Below are 24,250 nucleotides of genomic sequence, written 5' to 3'. Positions count from 1 at the left end.
GGGAGAAAAGCTCCACAGTTAAAATATACAGACAGTAGTTACACTGGATTTACACAGCGATTAACAATGTGATCAACATAGCAATTAATTACAAACATAGTTACAGATGAAGAACATAGTACATCAGTAGACAACTAGAATCTTTATCTGCGAAGTAAATAACAGACATTAACAATTGTTACAATAATAAGTAGTAGGTTTATGAGCATCCGAGCTTGCTATAATCAAGGTAGTTAGTGGGGTAATGCAACGTGCAATCCATTTAGAAATGGTCTGCTTAGAAACAGCCTTGCCCTGGGCTCCAAGGGCAAAACTGACGAATAACTGTGCTGATTTCTGAAGGTCCTTAGTCCTGTCCAAGTAAAACCTGAGCTGTCTGTGCATATCAAGGGAATGTAGGATCCTTTCACCTCTATTGCGAGGATTAGGAAAGAAGGAAGGAAGGTGTATGGACCGATTAAGAGCCAGGCTGGAAACCACCTTAGGCATAAAGGAGGGATTAATCCTCAGAGACTCTATCTGCGTGGAAAATAAGAAAAGGCTCCACGGCCATCAAAGCTTGCAGCTCCGAAACCCTCCTTGCTGAAGTTATAGCCAAGAGGAAGGTGGTCTTCCAAGAGAAACTTTAAATCTGTAGAGGCCACTGGCTCAAAAGGAGGAAGAGTGAGTTTCTCCAGAACAAAATTAAGATCGCAGGCTGGAGTAGGTGCTCTTCTGGGAGGTTTTAAATTGCAAGCACCTCTGAGAAACATTTTCATCAGGGGATGAGAGAAAATGGGCTGTTCAAGAGAACAATGAGCAGAGATGGCTGAAGCATGGATCTTGATAGAGGAAAAATAAAGATCACCCTGAAGCAAATCAGCCAAGTATTCCAGGATCAGAGGAAGGGTAGGTTGAGAACCAGACCTCCCCTCTAGCCTGCATCCACTGAGAGAAGCTTTCACATTTGCCAGCATAGGATTTCCAAGTGCTAGGCCTCCTGGCCTCCCTCAGCACATCAACCACCTGTTGGGAAAGGGTGGAAGAAAGGGAAGGAGTCATACAATAAGCCATGCTGCCAGATGGAGAGACTGAAGATGAGGATGTAGAATGTTTCTCCTTTCCTGAACCAAAAGATCTGGCTTCATAACTCTACCTGATGCTATGTCATTACTGATCACGGATGGTTGGAGTCCCAATCTACTAATAACCCTGGGAGGCCTCATGGAAGGATATGCTAGAGCACAGAAGAACCAAAGGAAGCTCTGCTCCTAGACACCAAGTCCAACTTATAATGTGCAACAAAGGTATGGGGATTAGACCAAGTAACAGCAGCATAAATCTCATCTCAAGACAGTTTTGTCAAGAAGCCAGGCGATGTGGCTACCGACCTAGTAGAACAAGCTTTGAGTGGTCCAGAAAGCTCCAGATGTCTGCTTCCATAAATATAAGAAATACAGCTAGCGATCCATTGAGAAAGAATACTCGGAAACCGCCTGACCTCTCCTAGCCTGTAAAAAGGCAACAAAGAGCTAATTGGACTTTTGAAAATTTTCAGTTCTCTTGAGGTAAAAACTTAACCTGCCTTTGTACATCCAGACAATGCAACTTGTATTCCCCTTTATTAGAAAAATTAAGAAAAAACACAGGAAGTTGAATTGACTGGTTAAGATTCACCTCTGAGGCTACCAAACTCATTCCCTCCAGTAGAGTTCTTTTGAGTGTGTACCTTTAACTCCTAGTGGGCGTGGCTTCAGCATTTAAAAATTGAAGTAATCACCTTACATTTTTAACAAATACCCATTGACAAAGGTCGTATATCAATACAATTGTGTTTGCTATCATGTATGTTTCAAGATAAAATTTTCCGATACCTTGTATGTAATATGGTTTTGGAATTATTAATGCAAATATGAACAGGCAATATTTGACGCCTAGAGGAGCAGTAGGGTGTAACTGCAGAAATGCCTGGAGACGTCACTCGGCTGTAATGAGTTGACAAAGGAAGGATTGGTCCTGAGACACCCTATCCTTATGGAATACTATTAAGGGGGATTTAATGCACAGAGCCTGCAATTTGGAGACACTCCTGACAGAAGTAATCACCACAAAAAAGGCCGTCTTCCAGGGCAGAAATTTGAGATCACAGGTTGCAGCAGGTTCAAAGGGTTTCTGTATCAAAGACTGCAACACCAGAGTGATATCCCATGGAGAAGAGGGATCCTTGATAGGTCGTCTGCGTAGAAAGATCCCTTTGAGGAAGGCCATGCACAGCCTAGAAGAAAAGGTGGGACTTTCGTTCAAATGGAAGTTGGAGATAGCTGCCAATGGGAGTTTAGTCTTAGAAAAACTAGACCCTTGTTGAAAAAGAGGCCAGGAACAACAAAATGTCAGGGCTGAAAAAGCATCTAGATTGTGCTGTTTTGTTCAAACATCATTGAAAAACTCATCAGCTTAAATGTCAACCTATACATCACAAAGATGGTTCAAACTGGCTGAGTGACAGAACCCACAGGGTCAGAGTTGCTGGCGCCTGTCACAGAAAATCTCCTCAATTTGCAGGAATGCACTTTCTTGGTAGACGGCTTTTAAGAAACCAAAATAGTGCTCTTAACTGGGAAAGGAATCCTGGACTGGGAAAGGATCATTAGAATTGAAGGTAACAAGCAGTCAGGTGATGAGTCTGAAGGTCGGGAAGAGGAAGCCCCAAGGATGGGAAAAGAGATCCGGAATAGGATCCAATATCCAAGGTGTATATTTCAGAGGAGACCAAAGGAGGGAAAACTATGCCTAACAAGGCTATTAATGGGGCAATGAGGACGAGAGGAGTCTTCAGGCTATGAGCTTTCTGTAAGACTTTGGGAATGAGGGGAGTTGGGGGATGGGCATACAGAAGTCCCGATGGCCAATTGTGAACCAGAGCATCCCTGGGTGACTCCCCACTGGGGGAGGGGGGGGGTCAGAGCAAAGTACGTGCTACATTCATGGTTGCCCAGAGAAGCAAAAAAAAAAATCATAGCAAGGGAGACCCCAGCGGTCAAATATCTAATGTGCCACTGACAGGTTCAGAGAACATTCGTGAAGACTCAGGATAGATTTGCTGAGTTTGTTAGCCAATACACTGGAACTGCCAGGAATGTGCTTTGCAAGGAGAAAGCACCTGGAAGACATCTCCCATTCCCACACTCTCATGGCCTCTCTGCACAGGGGATAAGACAGTACCCCCCCTGCTTGTTGATGTACCAGACTGCCACCATGTTGTCTGACCAAACTGCCATGATTCTGACAGGGGAGATGGTCTTGGAAGGCTTGCAATGTTAGGACTGCTCTCATCTCCAGGACATTTATGTGCAATTTGGTCTCTAAGGGGGACCATGTGCCTTGAACAGTCCTTCCCCAATAATGCCCCCCACCTGTGGTTTGGAGTTGGGGAAGACAGAAGTACCTGCCTAGACGATTCTGAGCTTGGAGCCACCAAGAGAGGTGACATTTGCAGACTTGAGAAATCCTGATGATCATGGACATGGGATGAAGGTGAGCTGACCACTGGATCAGTAGGGTCCACTGGAGAACTTTCATATATTTGGCGAGAGGGACTTACTGTATCACTGCGCCACTGAAACTAGCGCTTGCAAGATTAAGTGGACTGTCGGATATTCCAGATCCAGCAGGAGATGAAACTGGTCCCGAATCATCTCGACTGCATAGAGGAAGTGCTGCAGTCTCTGACACTGTGTCCAGAAGGACCCCAATAAATTCCAGGCTCTGCTACTGGGCAAGATGGGATTTGGGCAGGTTGACTGTGATGCCTAGATCAGAAAGAGGCTGTGTGTGTAATCTGTGGCCAGTGTGAGTTGCCGCCTTGTGGGGGCCATGAGGAGCCAGTCATCCAGGTACAGGAAGACCTGGAAACATTGCAGCCAGATATAAGCTGCCACATGTGCTATACATTTGGTAAACACCCGGGGGACTGTAGTATATCCAAAAGGCAGGGCTCTGAATGGATAGTGATTGCCCCCCCCAATCAGAAGGCACAGGTATATGTGATAGTATGCATCCTTGAGATCAACTGAGTGCATTAACTCGTCCTTGCGCAGAAGCAGCAGAATGGACTGAACAGCGACCATCCAGAACTTCGACTCCTTGACCGACAAATTTAAAACACTAAGGTCCAAAACTGGACATAGGTCCCCATTTTTTGGGCACCAAGAAGAAGCCAGAGTAAGTTCGGGACCCTCATTGTCCTGTTGGGACCTGATGGCTCTTTTTTGAAGGTGGTCTTGAACCTCTAGAAGGGCCAACTCCCTCTAGCGGTCTGGAACATCCAGAAGAGATCTTTGAGCTGGAAAGGGATGAAAAAAGGGTATGAAGTAACCCCTGGACACGAAGTTTAACACCCACCGATCTGAGGTAATACTTGTCCAGGCTAGTGGGTGGAGGGAGAGATAACCCCTGACTGCCTCCAGGGAAGGACAGCCGGGCAGCACTTCAGGAGCGCCGAGGGGGCTTCTCCGAGAAGGGTTCCCAGGAGCCCTGGTTCTGGAGACCTCCTCTGCCTCTGGGGCGGTGTCTGCTGTCAAACCCCCTTCCCTGGCTGGAGGAAGAGGATTCTGGTAGAGTATCCTGGAAGGAAGACAGAGACCTGCGGAATCAGTTTCTTAATACCCCTATGATTTTTGAAAAGGATCATTGGGGAGTAGAAAACTTGATCCCGACCATGGACAGTCTTTCCCTCCTGCTTGCTAAGGGTTCAAGTTTCTTTGACTGAAGGACCTAACAGGGGCGCTAGTGAATGACACCTTGAAAGGTTCTGCAAACCCGCAAAGGCAAAGCCAGGCATGACACCCAATGGCAATGCCAGTGCCCGCCACTACATTGGAGATCAACCTCATCAAGGTGTTAGCTAGGGAAGTCAGTAGACAAATTCGGAGAGACCAATTTGAAACTCTCCAGAGGCAACAACTCAGAAAGGTAGGTGGACAGCTCTGATACCAATTCCCTTTGCAGCCAGGTAAAGTGTGCCATGTAGTTTGGCTGCTCTCAGTCCGAATGTAGCTGAAGCAAACGCACGCTTCCCAAAACAGTCAATCACCCAAGACTCCTTGTTTGGGAGATGGACTGTGGAGCTCTCTTCTGCGAGATCCTTTTTTGTAGCTGCAGCCACCACAATAGCATCAACAGGAATGCCTTTGCTCCAAAAAGCCTTCTCTTTGGGGGGGACTTAGGAACTTATCAGCTCTCTTGGGAACTGCTTCCACCACTGTGTCCGGCTCCTTCCACACCCTGTTGGATATGAGCTGGACGAGCTCATCAGCAGGGGGAGACACCCAGGCATATGATGGGCCCATCCCGAAGGCCTTCAAAAACACGGATTCCTCTAAAGATTGGGTGGGAGAAGCCCAACCACCTCGCTGTTTAAGGGTCTTGAGGATGTCTCCAAAGGACACCGCTTCGGATGGAAGACTGGGGGACCAGTCTCCTTTCTCGAAATTCATATCTTCAATGAGGGAGTCTCGAGGGGAGTCTAAGTGTCTCCTCTTACGTGTCCTCTTCCAAGGAGGCTCTTCCATGGTGGGCACTGGAGAGGGTTGGGAAGAGGTACGGACCCCGATGGAGGTAATGCCCATCTGAAGAAGCTCACTGGAGGGTTGACCCTGGAAGGATAATGAGGTCTTGCCACCCAAAGTCGAGCGAGGCTGGGGAGGATACAGATTTGAGGTACAAGCAGCTGCCCAGCTGAAGATAGTGCTCTCTATTGCTTGGAAAGCCAAGTGGCTGGATGAAGCCCCACCACTCCCAACCGGCTGTAGCCAACCAGGATGAAAAGGGTGGACCCCAACGCAGCACCATCTCCAAATATCGGCCCTGAGCTGTCCAACGCAGAGGCCCCCAGAGGGAGGGAACAGTCAGAAAGCTCCTTGCCCGACCTCACTCCCTGGCAACTCCCACCAACCTGGGGGGGGGGGGGGCTGAGGCGCAACCAGCTCCGAAGGGAATGAAGCTAAATCAGCCAAGGACTCTGATGTTGTAGGAAGGGAAGAAATGCCTAACACCAGCAACTTCTCACTAGGGATGCCCTGATCCTGAGGAACCAAACCCAGATGGGTTGGTCAAGAAGAGAGGAGTTCTGTGGATGGTGAAGATCCCCCAGGCAACTGAGCAGGAGATGTCAACAAGCCCAACTTGATTTGGGCCTTGAGAAAGCTCTTCATCATCCTATCCATACCTGAGAGGAGCAGACTCCTGGTGGATCAGAAAGATAGTAAGGAATGGCCCAACCTAGTTGAGGGTCTATGGTCTCAAGAAGGAGACTTGCTTGAAAGCCTCATATCCGATCGCCTACGTCTGGAGGGGGAACCTTTGATAATGATCAGATCCAACAAAACTGTCGGATCCAAGGGTCTGTTTCGATCGGAGGACGTAGATGGTGTCACGGTCGAATCCGAGGGTGGTCTAGGTCGGATCGGATCTGAGGACCTCCGAGGTCTCTGATCTCACAGAGGAAGTCAGGGCTCTCGGAGCAAAAGAGCCTGGATCCAAAGCCAAGGAGGCTGGGCTCAGATCTGGGGAGCTGTGATCTGACACAGCCTTGGCTTTTTGGCAGGAGAATCCCTAGAGGAAGACTACTTCCCCTTGAGATCCGAAGGAGGCTTAGAAGGGGAACCCAAAACCAAGGGACCCCCCCCTTTGGCCATTCCTTTCAGCAGAAGCTTGTTCCTGCATTCCAGGAGAGACCTGGGGTTGGAATCTGGTACAAATGTCACATTCAACCTCCAGATGTGGCTCCCCCAGACAGTGGACACACACCTCGTGGGTGTCAGAATGGGGCATTTTCCGACCACACGAAGAGCACCTTTTTAAAACCAGTGGGCTTTACAGACATCAACACACACACACACACACACACACACACACACACACACACACACACACACACACACACACACACACACACACACACACACACACACACACTGCACAATAAAAAGGGGGCAGGGGGAACAAGGTACAAAAATGAAAGGGAATAGAAATGGCTACTGAGAGACCTGGAAAGAACAAGGGCAAAAACCTGGGAAAGGGACTAAAAAAATACACTAAAATGCTACCAGGAGGGGAGGAAAATACCAAAGGGAGACAGACAAAAAGGTAAGAGACAAAGAAAAGGGAAAAAAACCCAAATAGAAGGGAAAAAGGATACTTATCTGAAAACTCTTTGCCTGAGCTACAGGAAGCATGTCTTGAACGAAATTGTGACAAAAGTGATCTGGGGGTTGTGGGTAGCAAGGGATCTTGGGAAGGGGAGGAGCTTCAGCTCAGGAGCTGTCTTCCTAGTTGCAGACTCGGATCTTATGTCGGATCCTATACCCATCCGTGACGGAAAAGTTGTGTAAAATCTTACCATAACCATAGATGCACTTCTGCATACAGAAATTTCCCCTTCCAACAAACTGAAAAGGCATCTGTTTGCCAGTGCCTGGAGGTCTGGTATTCTGGTGCAAAAGCCAGGAATTGCCTGTTGATGGAGGAGGCAAACGGGTCTATTTGAGGTATACCCCACCAGTGGACCAGGTCCAGGAAGACATCCCTGTAAAGCATCCATTTGTGGTTGTTTGTGATGATTCTGCTGAGATAGTCTGCCTGGGAGTTGCGAACACAGGGGATGTAGACCACCTGCAGGGAGACTTCCGGTGAGGTGGCCAGTTCCCATACCAGCAGAGCTAGTCTGCAAAGGAAATAAGACTTGTCCCTATTTGTTGAGATACCACAAAACCATGGTGTTGTCCATGAAAATCTTCAATGGGCCTTTCTGGAGTTAAGGTAGGAAGGCTCACAGGGCAAGAAGAATAGCCTTCATCTCCCAAACATTGACATGTTCTAGTCTATGTGGCTTTAGCCACAGGCCCTGCACTTTTTGATGCCCTAGAGTTGCTCCCCAGCCCAAGTCTGAGGCATCCATATGCATGACTTGTGTGGGTAGGGATGGCTGAAGGGGTAGACCTGGACTGAAAAAGTGACTTGTGCCAGCCACCACTGGATTTCTAGTTTTAAGCAATGGAGGAGGGGGAACCCTGTACTCCAGAGGGTGGGAGTGTTGGGTCCAGACTGACCGAAGATACCATTGTAACTTTCTCATATGCAGTCTTGCTAAGGGTAGCATGGGTAGGGTGGCTGCCATGTAACCCAGAAGTCTGAGGTACTGACTTGCTGTCAGTTCTACAACTTGAAGGATGGAAAGCAGGTGTTCTGTCAGAGATTCCACCTTCTGTGGTGGCAGGTATGCCTTCATGAGATCTGTGTGAATTCTACACCCCAGAAAGAATGCCCTGAGTGGGCTCCATGTGGGATTTTGGGAAATTTATTTAGAATCCTAATGGAGGATGGACAGTACAAACTGAATATGTAGCAGGAGGGTCTCCTTGTTGTCCCCTTGAATCAGTACGTCATCTAGGTAAGGGAAAAGTTGAATTCCCTTTGTTCTGCAGTAAGCAATCACTGGAGCCAAACATTTTGTGAACACACTGGGTACAGTGGGAAGCCCAAAGGGCAAGGCAGAAAATTGAAAAAGTGCCCACCACGAAACTCGGGTACTTCCTGAATGTGGGCTTAATGGGGATATGGAGGTAAGCATCCTTTATTTCTAGGGTTGCCATGAACCCTTGAGATAATAACAGGGGGAAGAGGGAAGGCAAAGTCAGCATCCTGAAGGTAGGGACCTTTAGGAACAGGTTGAGATGGCAGAGGTCTAGTACTGGCCTCCAGGGTCCATCCTTTCTGGGGACCAGAAAAATCCTGGAGTAGAAACCTCTTTCTTTTACGGCTAGAGGCATTGATTCGATTGTGCCCTGAGCCAGCAGAGCTTGCAACACAGATTGCAAGAGGTGTAATTGTTGTGATGGGGGCGGAGGAATGCCCTTTCGTTCTGGGAGGGATACAGGTCATGAAGCAACCATTTGGGAGGATTGACAGGACCAATTTGTCTGGTGTGATGCGAGTCCATACAGGGGAGGCAATGAAAGAGAAGGACTGACAGGGGTAAAGAGGGAGGAGGGGTTGGAGGCAAGGTTGGCCGGTAGTCAGATGCTACTCGCCCTATCTTGAAAGTGCGGCCTCTGGCTAGAGGAGGAAGAAGCTCTAACTGGAGGGGGCTGCTTCCTAGTAGGTTTTCTGGGCCTTGAGGGGGCCACAGGGTGAGACTGTTTTCTTATGAATTGGGTTTTTGAAGGGTAGTTCCTTTGAAACTAAGGGATAGGTGAGACAAGCAGGTGCTTGACATCCTGCATTTCTTTTCCTTTTTGCTGAAGTGACTTAAAGAGATCAGACACTTTTGCACCGAACAAGGCTGTATTATTCATGGGAGCATCAATAAGCTTTGCCCGAAACACGTCAGGTAGGGGCTGTAAATGTAACCAAGAATATCTACTCAAGGCAGAAGCTGATGCAGCTGATCTAGCTGAGGCTTTAGCAGCATTGTAACTGCACTTTGAGTGCCTGGTAACCTGGGTAGTATGAGCCAGGAGAGATGAGAGGGATGCTTTGGCTGCACAGACTGGCATATCAGCCAACTTCTTGGTGTTTTTTTCTAGAAGGAATAAGGCGTACTTGGCCATGTGTGTCTGGTAATTTGCAGCCCTAAAGGATAAGGTAGCAGAAGTGTAAACTTTCTTGCCCAGACATTCCATGGTCTTACTGTCTTTGTCAGGGGGGGTATGGTAGTTGTGGGCAAGAGCTTGGAAGCCTTGTCTGAGGATATGGAGATATTGGCTAGGTCAGCTGGAGGACACGAGGTGTTTATCTGATTCAGGCACTTTATAGAGTATGTCAGGTCACCGTGGAGCAGGAGGTTGAGAATCTGGGTTTAAGGATGCTGAGAAGGCATCCAGAAAAGCAGGAAAGATTGGGGGTACAGGATAAGGACTTGGGGATTCCATCTGAATGAAGTCATAGTACCTCTTTTGAATCTCAGCCATTTCACAGGATTCCCACGAAGTGGTCTTTCATTTTGGATATAGTTCCCCAAAGATCAAATCCTCAACTAGGTAAGTCAGGGTCTACAGATTCTTCCTCTGGTGAACCACACCTTAAGGGAGAAGAGATCTGGGAGATGTTAGAAAGCGATTCCTCAGAGGAAGAAGCAGAAAAATCCTCTACTTCTCTCCTAGTAGGGTCTGAGGTTTGAGGCCTAGGGCTCAAAAGTGGAGGGGCAATGCTAGCACTGCCTGCAGAGGTAGGCCATAGGGCCATGAAAGCATTGAATAAGCTTTGGCTGAAAGCCTGCCAGTCAGGCATGCTTTCAGAAGGAGTACAGATTTACTTTCTTCCTTCTTTTTGAGAGGCCTAGTTGGTGTCTAAATAGGGGAAGGCCTTGAGTCTGGAGACTGTAAGGGAGTGGCGTGATCTGACGGACCTACAGAAAATGCTGGTTCCCCCCAGACTCGGAGACAGACGTTGGTAATGCCTCTACGGTCATGCCATCCACGCAGGATTATGCGGCTTCCTCGGAGGTATCCATTTTTCCACTGACCCTGAATCAGATTCTTCTGCCAGGCCGATGTCGGCCACAGGCTGAGGAACAGACGGTAGAGGTGCAGCGGTAGTGGTAGGCTGCATGGTTCTGGCCTTCTTCATCAGTTCTGAAGGAGCGTCAGAAGAGCTCTCCATCCCTAACGTTAACTGTTTTAACCGTGGATTCTCTAAATATAAATTTAGAGCACAGAAGCGACTTTGTAGGGTTTTAGGCACAAACGCCTGGCAAATAGGACAGTTCTCGTAATCGTGTTCGTCACCCAAACAGAAAAGGCACTGGTCGTGAGTGTCCTTGTGGGGAATCTGCTGGCCACACTTGCCCTTTCTAGATGACATGAACAAGCAATATGATCAAAAAGGAATGACTGAAAGGTTCCCCAAAGGGGTACTTATATGATTTTTCGAATCAGATGTCAGCGAGAGCAGGAATACCTGGTGTATGACTGGCGGCTGAGAAGTTCTGGGGGCTGGTGCATGCGGACGTCACTTTTATGGCTCATGTTCCCAGACCCACGTCAAATGTCCCATGCTCCACTGTGGGACTGAAAAACTTTGGAATACTGGCTGGACATATGCAAAGCAAGAGGAGTAAACCCCACATGTTGAATATTGCAACACTGGAATAGAAGGACATCAGTAATGACACTGATAGCATTAGACTGGTTGGTTTACTCTAGCATTCGTAGAGTACCACCCCTCAAGTAATTTCTTCTGTTACCCATACACTACTAACAGAGTCAGCGCCTCTGGACTTGCACTTTTCATGAAAGTGGATCACCATCATGTAACAATTTTTCTTACCATCCACAATACAGTTTATTAGTTATTTTCTCCCTTTTTTGGGCAATGATCCCTGATCCCTTCTCCATGTTATTACTGTACTCCCCAAAGCATTACTTGTTGGAAGTGTATTAAGAGTGGGGTTTGCCACTCAGCTCAGACTTTATATCCAGTAGTGCATATTTCTAGATTTTGAAGTGGAAAAACAGTGTTGATTTTTCTCTCACTCTCTCAGTTATGCTCTCACTTTACGTCTACGTGACCAAAGTGCTGTACATGCGTGCACTGACTGGCTGCAGCAAAACCTGACTCTAGCCCTCTTCACTCTCCTTCCTGTACCTTTATTCAGCCATCCCCCATGATTTGTGCATTTATACTGGGCAAAACCCCTCCTCACCATCAGTCAACTACAGTAACTTACTGAAACCTCTAGCTGACCAAACACATACCACTAACACAGTACCCACTTTACTTAATATGTCCTATCCAATGGTCCCAAGATCGCATCTAAAAACAAGCATTTGGACCTACTACACAGTGTAACATTAGAATGTGCTACACAAAAGTGGGATTCTATAATCAAACAGTTTTAAGTGACTTCAGAAGACAAAGACTATTTGCTGAAAGTATTAAAGTGTAGTACTAGGGATAAAGCAACACTTGGGCACTTCAACCTGCTCATACTTTTTTTTCAAAAGTTATATAAAGGCCGATTTGCCTCATGTTTTCTTTGGTAAGTTTCTAAAGTTTACCGTGTGCTAAAGAGTGACATTTTTAAACAAAAGCCTTGATACTATCCTACTCATTCTCCCTCCGTGAAAATGATAAACAGCAGTAAAACAGCCCAAATCAACTCTATCCTGATCATCCACAAAGAGTCCTAAATGAACAAGAAGGGATTATGTAAAGTAAGCTACATGTTGCATATGCAAACAGTATGGTTTGTAATTCTCTCACTTAAGGGTGTAATTAACTGCTTATTCACAAGTTTTCATAATGTGCAGCAGAGAAATAATCCCCCGATTTAAACAGTTACAATAAACCACTGCATCTCTGCTAGTGCTAGTCATCCTTACCTAGAGAAAATCTCAGGTTTCTAGGCTAATACTAGAAGTCATGTGACCAGTTCCAAACCGTGCATTTGGTGCCTTCAGCTGAGAAAACTTACCAAATATGCAAATCACTTATGCCTCATATTGTAGCAACACATTCTAAGGCAGTGCTAGCGAACTGCATACGCAAGGAGCTCTTCAACCTGGAAATGTCAACATACCTCCCCAACGTATTCCATCACAAAACTGTTCTTTTTAATTTTCTGCAGGGTCTTTACTCCCCAACCACGGCCATCGCTAGTCCTAAAGATGCAAAGAGGATACGGCGTACCTTTTTGTACCACCCTGTTAGTGCAATCTGGACCACAATTGCAGCAGGAGTTACATTCATAGATAGGCTGTCCAGGTTGAATTCTCAGCTGTCCATGTTCATTGTAGGCAAACTGGACCCCTGCACCAGCAGGACAACAATTGTCTGAAGGGCAGCTGAGACATTCGCAACCAACTAATGCTTTAGCAGCCAAATTAATCCCAGGAGAGGCTTTATATTCATTAATATAGTAGAAGTCCATTGGAGGACCCTCAAGGTCAACTCGATTTTCTACCAGGATCCGTTCTTTATGGCTCTTCTTTCTGTTAAGCTCTTCTTCCCACCGCTGCAAAGCTATTCTTTGTTTAGCTTTCTTAACTACAAAGTCCACAATGGCAGGATTTAGTTTTTTGATATTATTTTTAAGCACAGGAGGCTTCCCTGGTTCACTCTGTGTGAGGAAAGTCAACTGATCAGTGTAGAACTGTTTCAGTAGTGAAGAACATTTCAGGTGCTTTTTGGGCTCCCATGTATTTGCACTTTCTGGCCACCCCTTCCATTTCACAAGGTATAACTCCATATCCTGAAAAAGAGAGTAGAACATTTTATTTTATCAACATATTAAAAACTTTCTAACCAAAATAAACTGCATTTGGGATGTTACAGAATCAACTTTGAACAGTAACTGCAATCATGCTACAAGAAGAAAAAAAAAAATGAACACATTGTGCCAGCATCAGATACATAATGAAGATACAGCCCAGTACAATGGGAGACACTTTAGTACCTTTTCTACTGGCAAATTCCAACTACAGATCCTTGAGGGAGTACTTCAGCAACACAAAACACACCACATTTCCATTTAACTTTGTAACGTTTTTCAGACTGATACCTACTAAGCCAGTTTAATGCATATGTATTTAAATTCAGAGTACAGAGTCTGTTAAGGAGTGTTTCACGATGGAAGGTATCAAAGGTTTTGGACAAACTGAGGAAGATGGCTGCCCTAATCTATACTTTGGCCATTCAGCTCACCAAGCTTTTCAGAAATCCACTTTGAGAAGAAAAGAGAACACTGTTTGAATGAAGTAAATCCATGAATTGAGAGTGAGTGATCCTTCTATAGATTTTTGATACTGAATTTGATGCTTGGTCTTAGCAGGATATCTTGAAAGAAGCACCTCCTTTGTAGAATGGAACAGCATAAGCCACTTCCCACAGTTTAGGAATTATTCACCCACAGGTAATTGTTTCCTCTTAAAGGATAGTCTTCATTAAACAGATGATATATTACACCTGTGCCTTCTTGGCAAGATTTTCAAGTCCTACAGGGGCAGACTCTGGAGATGGTCCTGTACCCTGGTCTATCAGCAGCACTGGGAACAGTGCCAGAACTAGGAAACAAAAGTGGAATTGAGTAAAGAAGCCATAATGAAAAAAGTCTAGCAAAGTGGTAACTTTTAAAATTTAATTTTCATATCTTAGACCTGGTCATAACCAACATGGGAAATCAATGCTCCATACCTATGGTCACCCCCTCGTTAGTCAGGTCTGACCATAAGCTAATCACCCTCAACATCCACATCCCACCCCCACCCCCCAGTAAAGAAACCACCATAAAAAACTTCTCCAAAGCCAACTTCATGCTACTCAAGTCAAAAGTGACAAACTTCATGACACCCATGCAGACGGGAACTGAAAGTTCAACTGCTGAATCCTACACTAAGGCACTGTCACAGTACATCCACTCATGCATGAATCGTGCCATCCCAAATAGAACCAAAATGCTCTCATCCAAAAAAAGGAAGCCAATCTGGTGGTCCCATGCCATAAACAAACTTTACAACAAAAGGAAGAAACTTTTGCAGAAAAGAGGAAAATCCCAGGATGCAAAAAACTCCTTTACTAGCCTCAGTAAGAAACTGAGATGCCTCATAAAATCCTCCAAAGCTAGTTACGAAAATAAAATTGCCAAAGATTCCAGAGACAACCACAAAGCATTCTATAACTATGTCAAGAATCTAAATGGCAATGCTCAGATCTGCTCTGAGCTAAAACAGAATGGCATTAAATATACTGATCCGAAGGATATTGCCAATATCCTGGCAGATCGATTCAGTGCCAACTTCACCGCCCTCTCATCCCCTAAATGGCCCATCTCAATACTGGAAGATTGCCAAATTCCAGTAATAACGGCCACACAGGTACAAAACGCACTCTCTAGAGCCAAGAATACAGCATCCATGTGACCAGATGACATCCCGGGCTGTGTACTACATGAACTACAATATGAACTGGCACCTCACCTAAATGTCATGTTTAATCATAGCCTCACCTCAGGTTTCGTGCCCACTGAGTGGCGCAGAGCTACAGTTATCCCAATCCACAAGGGGGGATCCACCTTGGATCCCGGAAACTACCGTCCCATCAGTCTGACAAGCCTTATCTGCAAGGCCATGGAGCGTATTATCATGGAACTTATAAACAAAGACATTGGCAACCTTCAAACACTGGACCCCACCCAGTTTGGGTTTGTGAAGGGCCGATCTTGTCCCCTGAACCTGATTGACTTCTTTGAATCAGTCTCCAGAGCCATGGACAAGGGTAAGTTGGTCCACACAGCCTATCTAGACCTTGCCAAGGTCTTTGACACCATCCCCCCACTCTGGAATCATAGATAAACTTACTAAGTTGGGCATTAATCCCTATATCACCCAATGGGTTGCTAAATGGCTTACTGATAGAACCCACACTGTAAAAGTAGCTGACTCCAAATCCAGCTCCAGACAAGTGACAAGTGGAGTACCTCAGGGTTCAGTCCTGGGGCGCTCTTGTTTGGCATCTACTTCTCTGAAGTACAGGTCAACACTAAGGGACTCTGGCTAACAAAGTTTGCAGATGACTGCAAACTGGGAGCCATTATTGAATCCCAAATGATGTGGATACTCTACAAAAGGGCCTTGCAGAAACAGATGCTTGGTGCCAGAGCCATGGGCTCAAGCTCAATGCCAAGAAATGCATTGTTATCCCTTTGGGAAAAACATGTATCCATGAATTACCATATAGGTGGCAGTACACTAAACACAGAAAGTGTGATAAGAGACTTAGGGACACAGGTGGACAGTGGTCTCACCTTCGATAACCACATTGCCACAACAGTCAGGAAATCCTTCTATGTGGCACACCTCATCACGAAGGGCTTTTCATCCAGAAAAAAGGAGGTCATTGTCCCACTGTAATCATCCCTCATTAGACCCATTATAGAATACAACGCCCCATTTGGTATGTACCTCCCAAGACATCTGCAACAACTGGAAAGGTCTCAGAAATACCTCACTAAAAGAATCACAGGCCTAAAGCAGATGCCCTAAGCTGCCCGCCTTAAAAAACTCCAGCTATACTCTGTCGCATATCGTCTACTCAGAGGCGATCTCTGCTTAACATACAAGGCCATGGCAAACCCAGAGCTGCTGGACATGCTACACTTAAAGAAATCCCAATCCCTCAGAGCTACATGCTCCAGGGATCTAAACCTTGTCATCACAATAAACAAAACATGCTGGAGGGATAGGTTCCTGACCCAGAGACTCCCCAGATTCTGGAATAGATTGCCCATACATGTCAAGCAGAGTGCCTCTTTGGACCTCTTCAAGAGGAATCTTGACGATTGGATGGGAGAAAGGAAATTCACCCCAGGGATCACGTCAGTCACCTTGCTAGACAGGGGTCCAGGAAAGTAAATAATGTGGGAAGAAATAGCCAGGGAATTGTTATGGCTAGGCTTGTATAGGCCCTAGGGCTGACAGCCTAATACCAACCTATGAACCTATATACTAAATACCCACATTAAACAGTAATCTCCACCTGAAGAGATACGTTAGCAATTCACCTGTACTCCTAATTCTCTCAACTGATTTGCAGGAGTACACATATAGACACACGTACACATCTTAATTTTATATATATATATATATATATATATATATATATATATATATATATATATATATATATCTATATCTATATCTATAGAGAGAGAGAGAGATCTCTCTCTGCGCGCGCACACACAAACACACACACACACACACACCTCTATACATCAACATAACATGTTTCCTGCAGTACAAAGCCTGGGAAAGATGGAAGTTAGGCACAAGTTAATACCTGATTAAAGGCCTGTGACACTCAGTAGTGGAGTGCTATCTGATGAGGTAAAAGAACATTAATAAAAGAGAAATTGCAAGAAGGGACCCTTAACAGGAATTACCTGCAAGCAAGGTAACTGGTTTCAGGTGTGCACCTGTGCCTTCTTAAGGCTGGGTTAACAGCAGTACAGCAAAAATTGTTGGAACTAACTATAGGAGTTAGGAGTGTATTCAAATAAAATACAGAAATTCAGCTCTGAAATGGGAATCTGCAACAAGACTGTAAAACAAATGAAAGTCCTGGTAATAAACACAGATTTATGCAAAGCAAAAACAGTTGTAAAAAGATTTGCTGAAAATACCTGTTCAGTAAGTATGCGCACTTGGGATTGTCAGCACCTCTGTCTTTTGCCCATTGACACAAAAATATGTCCTTGTATTACACAGTGGTAGGACTGAACTGTTCACTTTGTTTTTTACAAGTTATGCTACTATATGTTTTCGCCCCACAACACAAGTCAAACAAAATTTTCGGTTTGGGTGCAAACTTAATTCTCAAATGAGCTGGAAAGTACAAATACCTACACACATCTGTGACATCCACAAGAAAAAAATCATTAAGTCTTACAGTGCTCTGGAAACACTACATACACCAGCTATTATCAATTTTCTGCTCTTACAGAGCGTCATTTTGCACACACTAAACTCAAAACACTACTAAATTTCTAGCTTTAAGCTGAATATGAAAAGTTCAGACATACCATCACAATTCCACAAGCTTTTTCTCAAACACGCACAGAATCCGAACCAAAATCACCTACAAGTTCATTATCCAACCCATCAAACCTTTTCAAGAAGGTTTTTTCATTTAAATATTTACCCTACCAGCTGTCAAAGATGGAGTCAGGAAATTATCCCTTTACTTTTTTCAGTATGAATACATTACACTTCCAATTTTTACCAATCACCCTTAACAGTGCTTAAAGCATCATGTTATGAGCATATGAGGCTGGTATGCTAAAATACGGCTTTATGGATTTTATTTTAGGTCTTCAATGCTCTCCAAGGGTATCTCTATTACTGTTGAATCTGCCTAACCTTCATTCACTGCCTTTTGCTCTTTGTCTTTTGCTGCTCTAAATCATTCTCTGTTCTTTTGCAAGATGGGCATTTAATATCCAGTCAAGAAGGTCCTTGTGATGTCCAGTTAATATCCCACCACACTGCCACTAATAAATGTGACTTCCTCCACTTAAAACCCAGCTTAGTAATAAAAGAGCCTCAATCCTCACCACTGACTCCAGTGTGGGAGAGTCACGAGAAACACCAGAGCACACAACAGTAAAATTCCACAATTTCCCTTAAGAGCACAACAGGAGCATGCTCCATTTCCTGGGACTGGACTATATACACTGTCCACTCTAAATACAATCCCTTATCATACACTTCAGAGCAATGTGCTCCAGTTTAAGACCTCTGACTCACACACTCAAACACTTATGGAAAGCCTGACAGATGTCCTTCAAGGATGCATCTGCAGTCCTAACATATGGGTTGTCCTGCCTCAGGCAGCCCTTCGGTCGGCCGGATTCCAAAGTCTGGGTCTGGCCTCGGCTGATGTCCCACTTCACCCGACATCATAGCTGCTGTGTATTGGGTATAAAGGCATCAGCCGACGCCATTTTCCTCAGTCTTTCTTGCCGCGTGGTGCCTGAAGCAGAAGCTGTTCGCAAGTGCCGGTCGGTCAGATCCAGAGATTTCTACTACCGAAGACTTCTAAAAAGCTAAGTGCCCCGTTGGGGACTCTTTCTTGCCTCAGCCGATGTCAGACAAAGTAAATAATTGTTTAACTTGTGGGAAACAAATACCTCATAAGGATTTCCACTCTTACTGCCTTCCTTTAGGCCCAGACCACGACGTATCAGCTTGTCTAGCCTGTGCTTCCTTCAACCGACGGACACTTAGACATCGGTCGGAGTTTGCAGAGGAATTTTCTGGTCCCGCTTTTGCATACAAAATGCCGTCGGAGACTCCGACTACTCAATTAGCGAAAAAGAGAAGGTGGAAGAAAAAGCAAAATCTGTCCAAACAGTCAAGGATTTCTTACAGGTCCAACCTCCGAGGTTTAGCAGAAATTGGCCTTCGAAGAATTGGTCCTTTCCAGACACCTCCAGAGCACAAAGGGGCAGAAATAGACGCCCAAGAGGCAGAGGTCATTCCAGGGGTGCCTACAGGGGACGTCAGTGGCAGCCTAACAACCAGGGAAGTACTACCACAGATTCAGCTGCAACCACTTCCACAGGACAGACACAATGACTTGGCTCTGATTCCGCCTACCAGAGAACAACTGGAAGCACCCTTGGGCGGAAAACTAGCCTTATTTTCCGTAAACTGGCATTACATTACAGGAGACAAATGGACTTTACAAACAATAGACAAAGGCTACAGGTTTCACTTCCACACACTACCAAAAAAGAGAGGAATGCCAAACCTACCACCAAGCCAAAAAACAAATGCTCTAAGACAAATCAACAACCTACTAAGGATGAGAGCTATGGAAAAGGTACCGCTTATGGAACAAGGACAAGGATTTTACTCCAGACTTTTCCTTGTACCAAGAAAAGAAAATCAATGGAGGCCTATTCTCGACCTGTCCGCTCTGAACACATACCTCATTGTTCCAAAATTCAAAATGCTGACCCTACAGCAACTTCTTCCCATGCTGGGCAAGGAGTCTTGGCTGGTGACTCTAGATCTCAAGGAGGCATACCTGCACGTCCCTATACGACCAGATTGCAGAAGACACCTCAGATTTCTTGCAGGATCAGAGCATTATCAATTCTCAGCATTGCCCTTTGGCTTATCTACTGCGCCCAGAGTATTCACGAAATGCCTGGCATCAGTAATTGCTCATTGCAGGCTTCAGGGAATTCAAATTTACCCATACCTGGACGACTGCCTAATACAAGCGGACAACAAGACAAAGTTAACAAAAGATTTAGAAAAGGTTATACAACTGCTGCAAGCCTTGGGATACACAGTCAACATGCAAAAGTCAAGACTGGAACCATCCCAAAGGATAACATTCTTGAGTGCAGAACTGGACACATCAACTCAGATGGCCTTTCTCACAGAAGAAAAACAAAAGCAACTACCAGTCTATTTCATGACATTAACAACACAGACTCAGCTTACTGCAAGGAAAGTCCTGCAAGCCCTGGGTTACATGGCATCCCTGCATAATATTGATTCCGCATGCCAGACTGCATATGAGAAAGTTGCAATGGTACCTAAGGAATGTATGGTCTCAACACAAGCACAGTCTAGAAGCCCAGATTCCAATAATTCCATGCCTGAAGCAAGAATTCCTGTGGTGGGCTCAGGCCTGTCAGTTGAACCGAGGATTGCCCTTCCACAAACCTCATCCAAGCCAGACCATCACCACGGACGCCTCAGACCTAGGCTGGGGGGCGCACATGGTGGACAAGTGTATACAAGGCCTATGGACACAAGACCAGCTGAATCTACACATAAATAAAAAGGAGATGCTGGCAGTGAAACATGCAATCCAGGCATTCAGACCATTTCTTCAACAAGGTCACCTGCTGATAAGGACGGACAACACCACAGTCATGTGGTACATCAACAAACAGGGAGGTACACACTCATATCCTCTATGCCGGATGGCAATGGACCTGTGGAATGTGGCCCTGAACTTCAACATTCAACTCCAGGCCAGATTTGTACCAGGAAAAGAAAATTCACTAGCAGACACCTTAAGCAGAACTACCACGGATGCTCACGAATGGATGCTACATCCAGATATCTTCAAAGCCATAACAAAGACATGGGGACTACCACAGATAGACCTGTTCGCCTCCCCACCAATTGGAGAAATTCTGCACAAGAGCATACCACCCACTTGCTTGGAGGGTGGACTCCCTTTCCTTCAGCTGGAAAAACCTGATAGCATATGCATTCCCACCTCTTCCTTTGATGTACAAAGTCCTATTGAAGATCAAAGAGGATCAGCCAAGGATAATCCTGATAGCTCCAGACTGGCCGAGGCAACACTGGTACCCGCTACTGAGGAGTATGTCTCGGACACACGCATGGCCTCTACCTCTATGTCCTTTACTTGTAACACAGAACAACTACAAGATCCTACATCCAAACTTGAAAACACTACAGCTAGCTGCTTGGAATATTGCATAAAACAAAATAACCCAGATTTATCTCAGAAGGTTAGGGACATTATCCTGGAGGCTCGCAGACCCTCCACAAGGAGGACTTACTCAGCCAAATGGAAAAGATACCTCATATGGAGTGCAGCAAAAGGGGAAAATGTATCATTGGCAAACATAGCAAACATCCTGGAATACTTAGCAGAACTGTTCCACAATGGCCTGTCCTACTCCTCCATTAAGATTCATGCATCAGCAGTTTCAGCAGAATACAACATGGATCCTCCAGTCTTCTCTCATCCTCTACTTAGGCAGTTCCTGAGAGGAATCAAAAATGTAAAGCCTCCAAGGAAACCACCTTTGCCTACATGGGATCTCAATTTTGTGCTGGAAAAGTTAACACTTCCCCTTTTGAACCAGCAGCAACAGCAGACTTACAGTTCTTATCTTGGAAAACTGCTTTCCTGCTTGCAATCACTTCAGCAAGAAGGGTATCTGAGTTACAGGCATTAATGGCAGTACAGCCCTTCCTTATCTTCCATCAGGATAGAGTGTCTCTGAGAACTAACCCTACTTTTATGCCAAAAGTGGTCTCCAGAGTATCATTGAACCAAGCGATTCATTTACCTACATTCTTCCCCACAGAACAGGGGGGAAAGACTACTACATACCTTGGATGTACACAGACAATTACGCTACTATCTGGACAGAACTAAGACCAACAGGAAAACTGACCAGCTTCTGGTAGCATATGCAACAGGAATGCAAGGAAAAGCAATTTCAAAACAGACAATCTCAAAATGGATAGGAAATTGCATTAGATTTTGCTACTCTTTTCATGGAAAGAAAACTCCAGAAAATATCAGGCCTCACTCCACAAGAGCTACAGCCACCACTACAGCTTTCCTACGAGGAGTGGCTACCAAAGACATTTTAGAAGCTGCTACTTGGAGCTCCGTGCATACATTTGCCAAGCATTATAATCTTCCCTTATACTCCAGATCTCGAGCAGGTTTTGCAACTGCTGTTTTGCAAGGGATCTTAACTACACCATCTTTAGCTTAGTACCTCCTCCCCCAGTTTGGCTATGGTATTCTACCCATATGTTAGGACTGCAGATGCATCCTTGAAGGACATAGTACAGTTTTGTACCTACCATAAATGTAGATGTCCGATAGGCATGCATCTGCAGTCAGGATTACCCACCCTCCTTCCCCTCTGTGGTATTCCTAGGGTATTTACCCCTCTTTTAGCTAGCTGGGGGAATCTATTATGGTGTATTTGTTTGTATATATCTATATATATATTCTCATATTGTTTGCTCTCTACTGTTTGGAATTATTTGCATTTATCCAAAATTTAGCCTTCCTAGAGGGCACCTGGCATCTGGGGCAAGAAACACTGAGGAAAATGGCGTCGGCTGATGCCTTTATACCCAATACACAGCAGCTATGACGTTGGGTGAAGTGCGACATCAGCCGAGGCCAGACCCAGACTTTGGAATCCGGCCGACCGAAGGGCTGCCCGAGGCAGGACAACCCATATGTTAGGACTGCAGATGCATGCCTATCGGACATCTACATTTATGGTAGGTACAAAACTGTACTATTTCCAGCTGTGCCCCCTCCCCAATACAAATGGTAACGTTGCCACCAGAGTCAGACAGGTCTACACACCCTACAAAGGGTGATCAACCATTAAAAATTAAAATAAATGATAGCTATGACCAGAAGCAGCCAGGCATTTGAGGTGACCTGCAGAGTATCAAACGGGTATAAACACTCCTATCTCTAAAGAACATACTGATTATCCAGCCACAATGTAAAATAATGAAAACATTTAATAAACAAAATGATAAGAAGAATGTAAATCAATAACTTTCAGTAAACACCAGAATTCAATCACCAGAAATATAAAATTAAACTGTAGAAGTCAATCATCTAAGAAAAACTATCTAAATAACTAAACTTTCCTAATCTAACTAGAGAATACTGTCCCTGATCTAATCTAAAACATAACAGCAAGGCAAAGGCAGGCTTACAGTTTTTGGTGAGTCCTTTTCCTTGGGTATTCGCTGCTCAGCACTGTGACTGCAACTCTTCACTGACTGCTCAGCACTGTAACTGCAGCAGTCTCTCATATTTCAGGTGAACAGTCTCAACTGTCTTACTTTTAAATAACAGTCAGCTGTTTTGAAATTTTTTTTCCTGTCAATCATGTGTTCAAATAATAATCTAGCAATCTAATGGCATCACCTACTATTCAGCTGATTCTCCACAGTTAGTTTGTACTTCAGAATCTCCCTCACAAACGTGCAATTAGAAATGTATCAAAACTGACAGAAAAACATTTTGTATCAACAGATAAATACTCAACATTTTAAAAACGTAATTACATTTTCACAATTAGACATGCTGGGATACAATACAAGTTAATCTGAGAATATACACAATTCTCCTGCCAGTCATACTAACACAGATGAGGGTTTTCATTTTCTTCACAGTCCTAATAAAATATTACACTGGAGTCTTGCAGCAAAGACCCAAGGCTCAAATTTTTGCTGAAAAAGTGAAATCAGACTGTTGTACTTTTTTCTCCCCATATGTAGTCTCTATCCCCTTAAGAAAGTAGATTAACCTGCAATGATACCTTTGCACCATACATGCTCTTACTGATGCTAGCTGGGATACTAAAACGTATTCCTCTCTCATGAACACCTTAATGTATATTATACCCCTGATCTTGCCTAAAGTCAGTCATTCACCGGCATAGATTTTCCACTATGGAAGGAAATCATCTTGAAGGGTATTGTGACAAAGCAGGTTTAAAGCACCAAACACTAAAGGCATACATGGGAGACTGCTCTTTCTGCCAGTAGACACTCCCCTAAAATTTTAATTGTATCATCTCCCCACTGCCATCCAAACACAACTTTTCTAGCCCTCACACTGTATTCCAAAAGCCACTGGAAATATTTGTTCCTGGCAAAATTTAGTTTATAGATCTTTTGTCTCCCTACCAACTACATAACTTATTGGTCCATTTTACAGTGTCACTAAAGATGCAATCTAGAAGAACACCTGCGTGACTGTCCCTTCAGCTTTACTTATGCTTCACTGCTAAGTAGCTCAACCATGCACTTAGGCCATGTCGTATTAAGTACTAACTCGATACACTGCCCTCCAAAATATTACTTTGCCTCTTTTGGGTACTATAGATAGTTCTACTTTCTTATTTAACTGCTGCTATTTACAGAACATTGTTCACAGCCACTGG

At 44.8% G+C, this 24,250-nt stretch overlaps 1 protein-coding gene across 2 annotated transcripts in view; it reads right to left on the bottom strand.

The window, feature by feature from the left end:
* The window catches only part of SUV39H2 (SUV39H2 histone lysine methyltransferase), a 1,013,666-nt gene that overhangs the window by 195,698 nt on the left and 793,718 nt on the right, over positions 1 to 24,250 (bottom strand). For both annotated transcript variants that reach the window (XM_044088331.1, XM_044088332.1), the window contains one exon: positions 12,557 to 13,228. In XM_044088331.1, coding sequence (XP_043944266.1) covers positions 12,557 to 13,228 — 672 coding nt within the window. The remainder of the gene's footprint in view (positions 1 to 12,556; positions 13,229 to 24,250) is intronic.

Source organism: Protopterus annectens, chromosome 11.part0 (assembly GCF_019279795.1).
Source record: "Protopterus annectens isolate FY-2018-M chromosome 11.part0, PAN1.0, whole genome shotgun sequence".
In the NCBI taxonomy this organism is placed as follows: domain Eukaryota; kingdom Metazoa; phylum Chordata; order Ceratodontiformes; family Protopteridae; genus Protopterus; species Protopterus annectens.
Note: the sequence above shows the minus strand (reverse complement) of the source record. Positions and strands in the feature narration are given on the sequence as shown.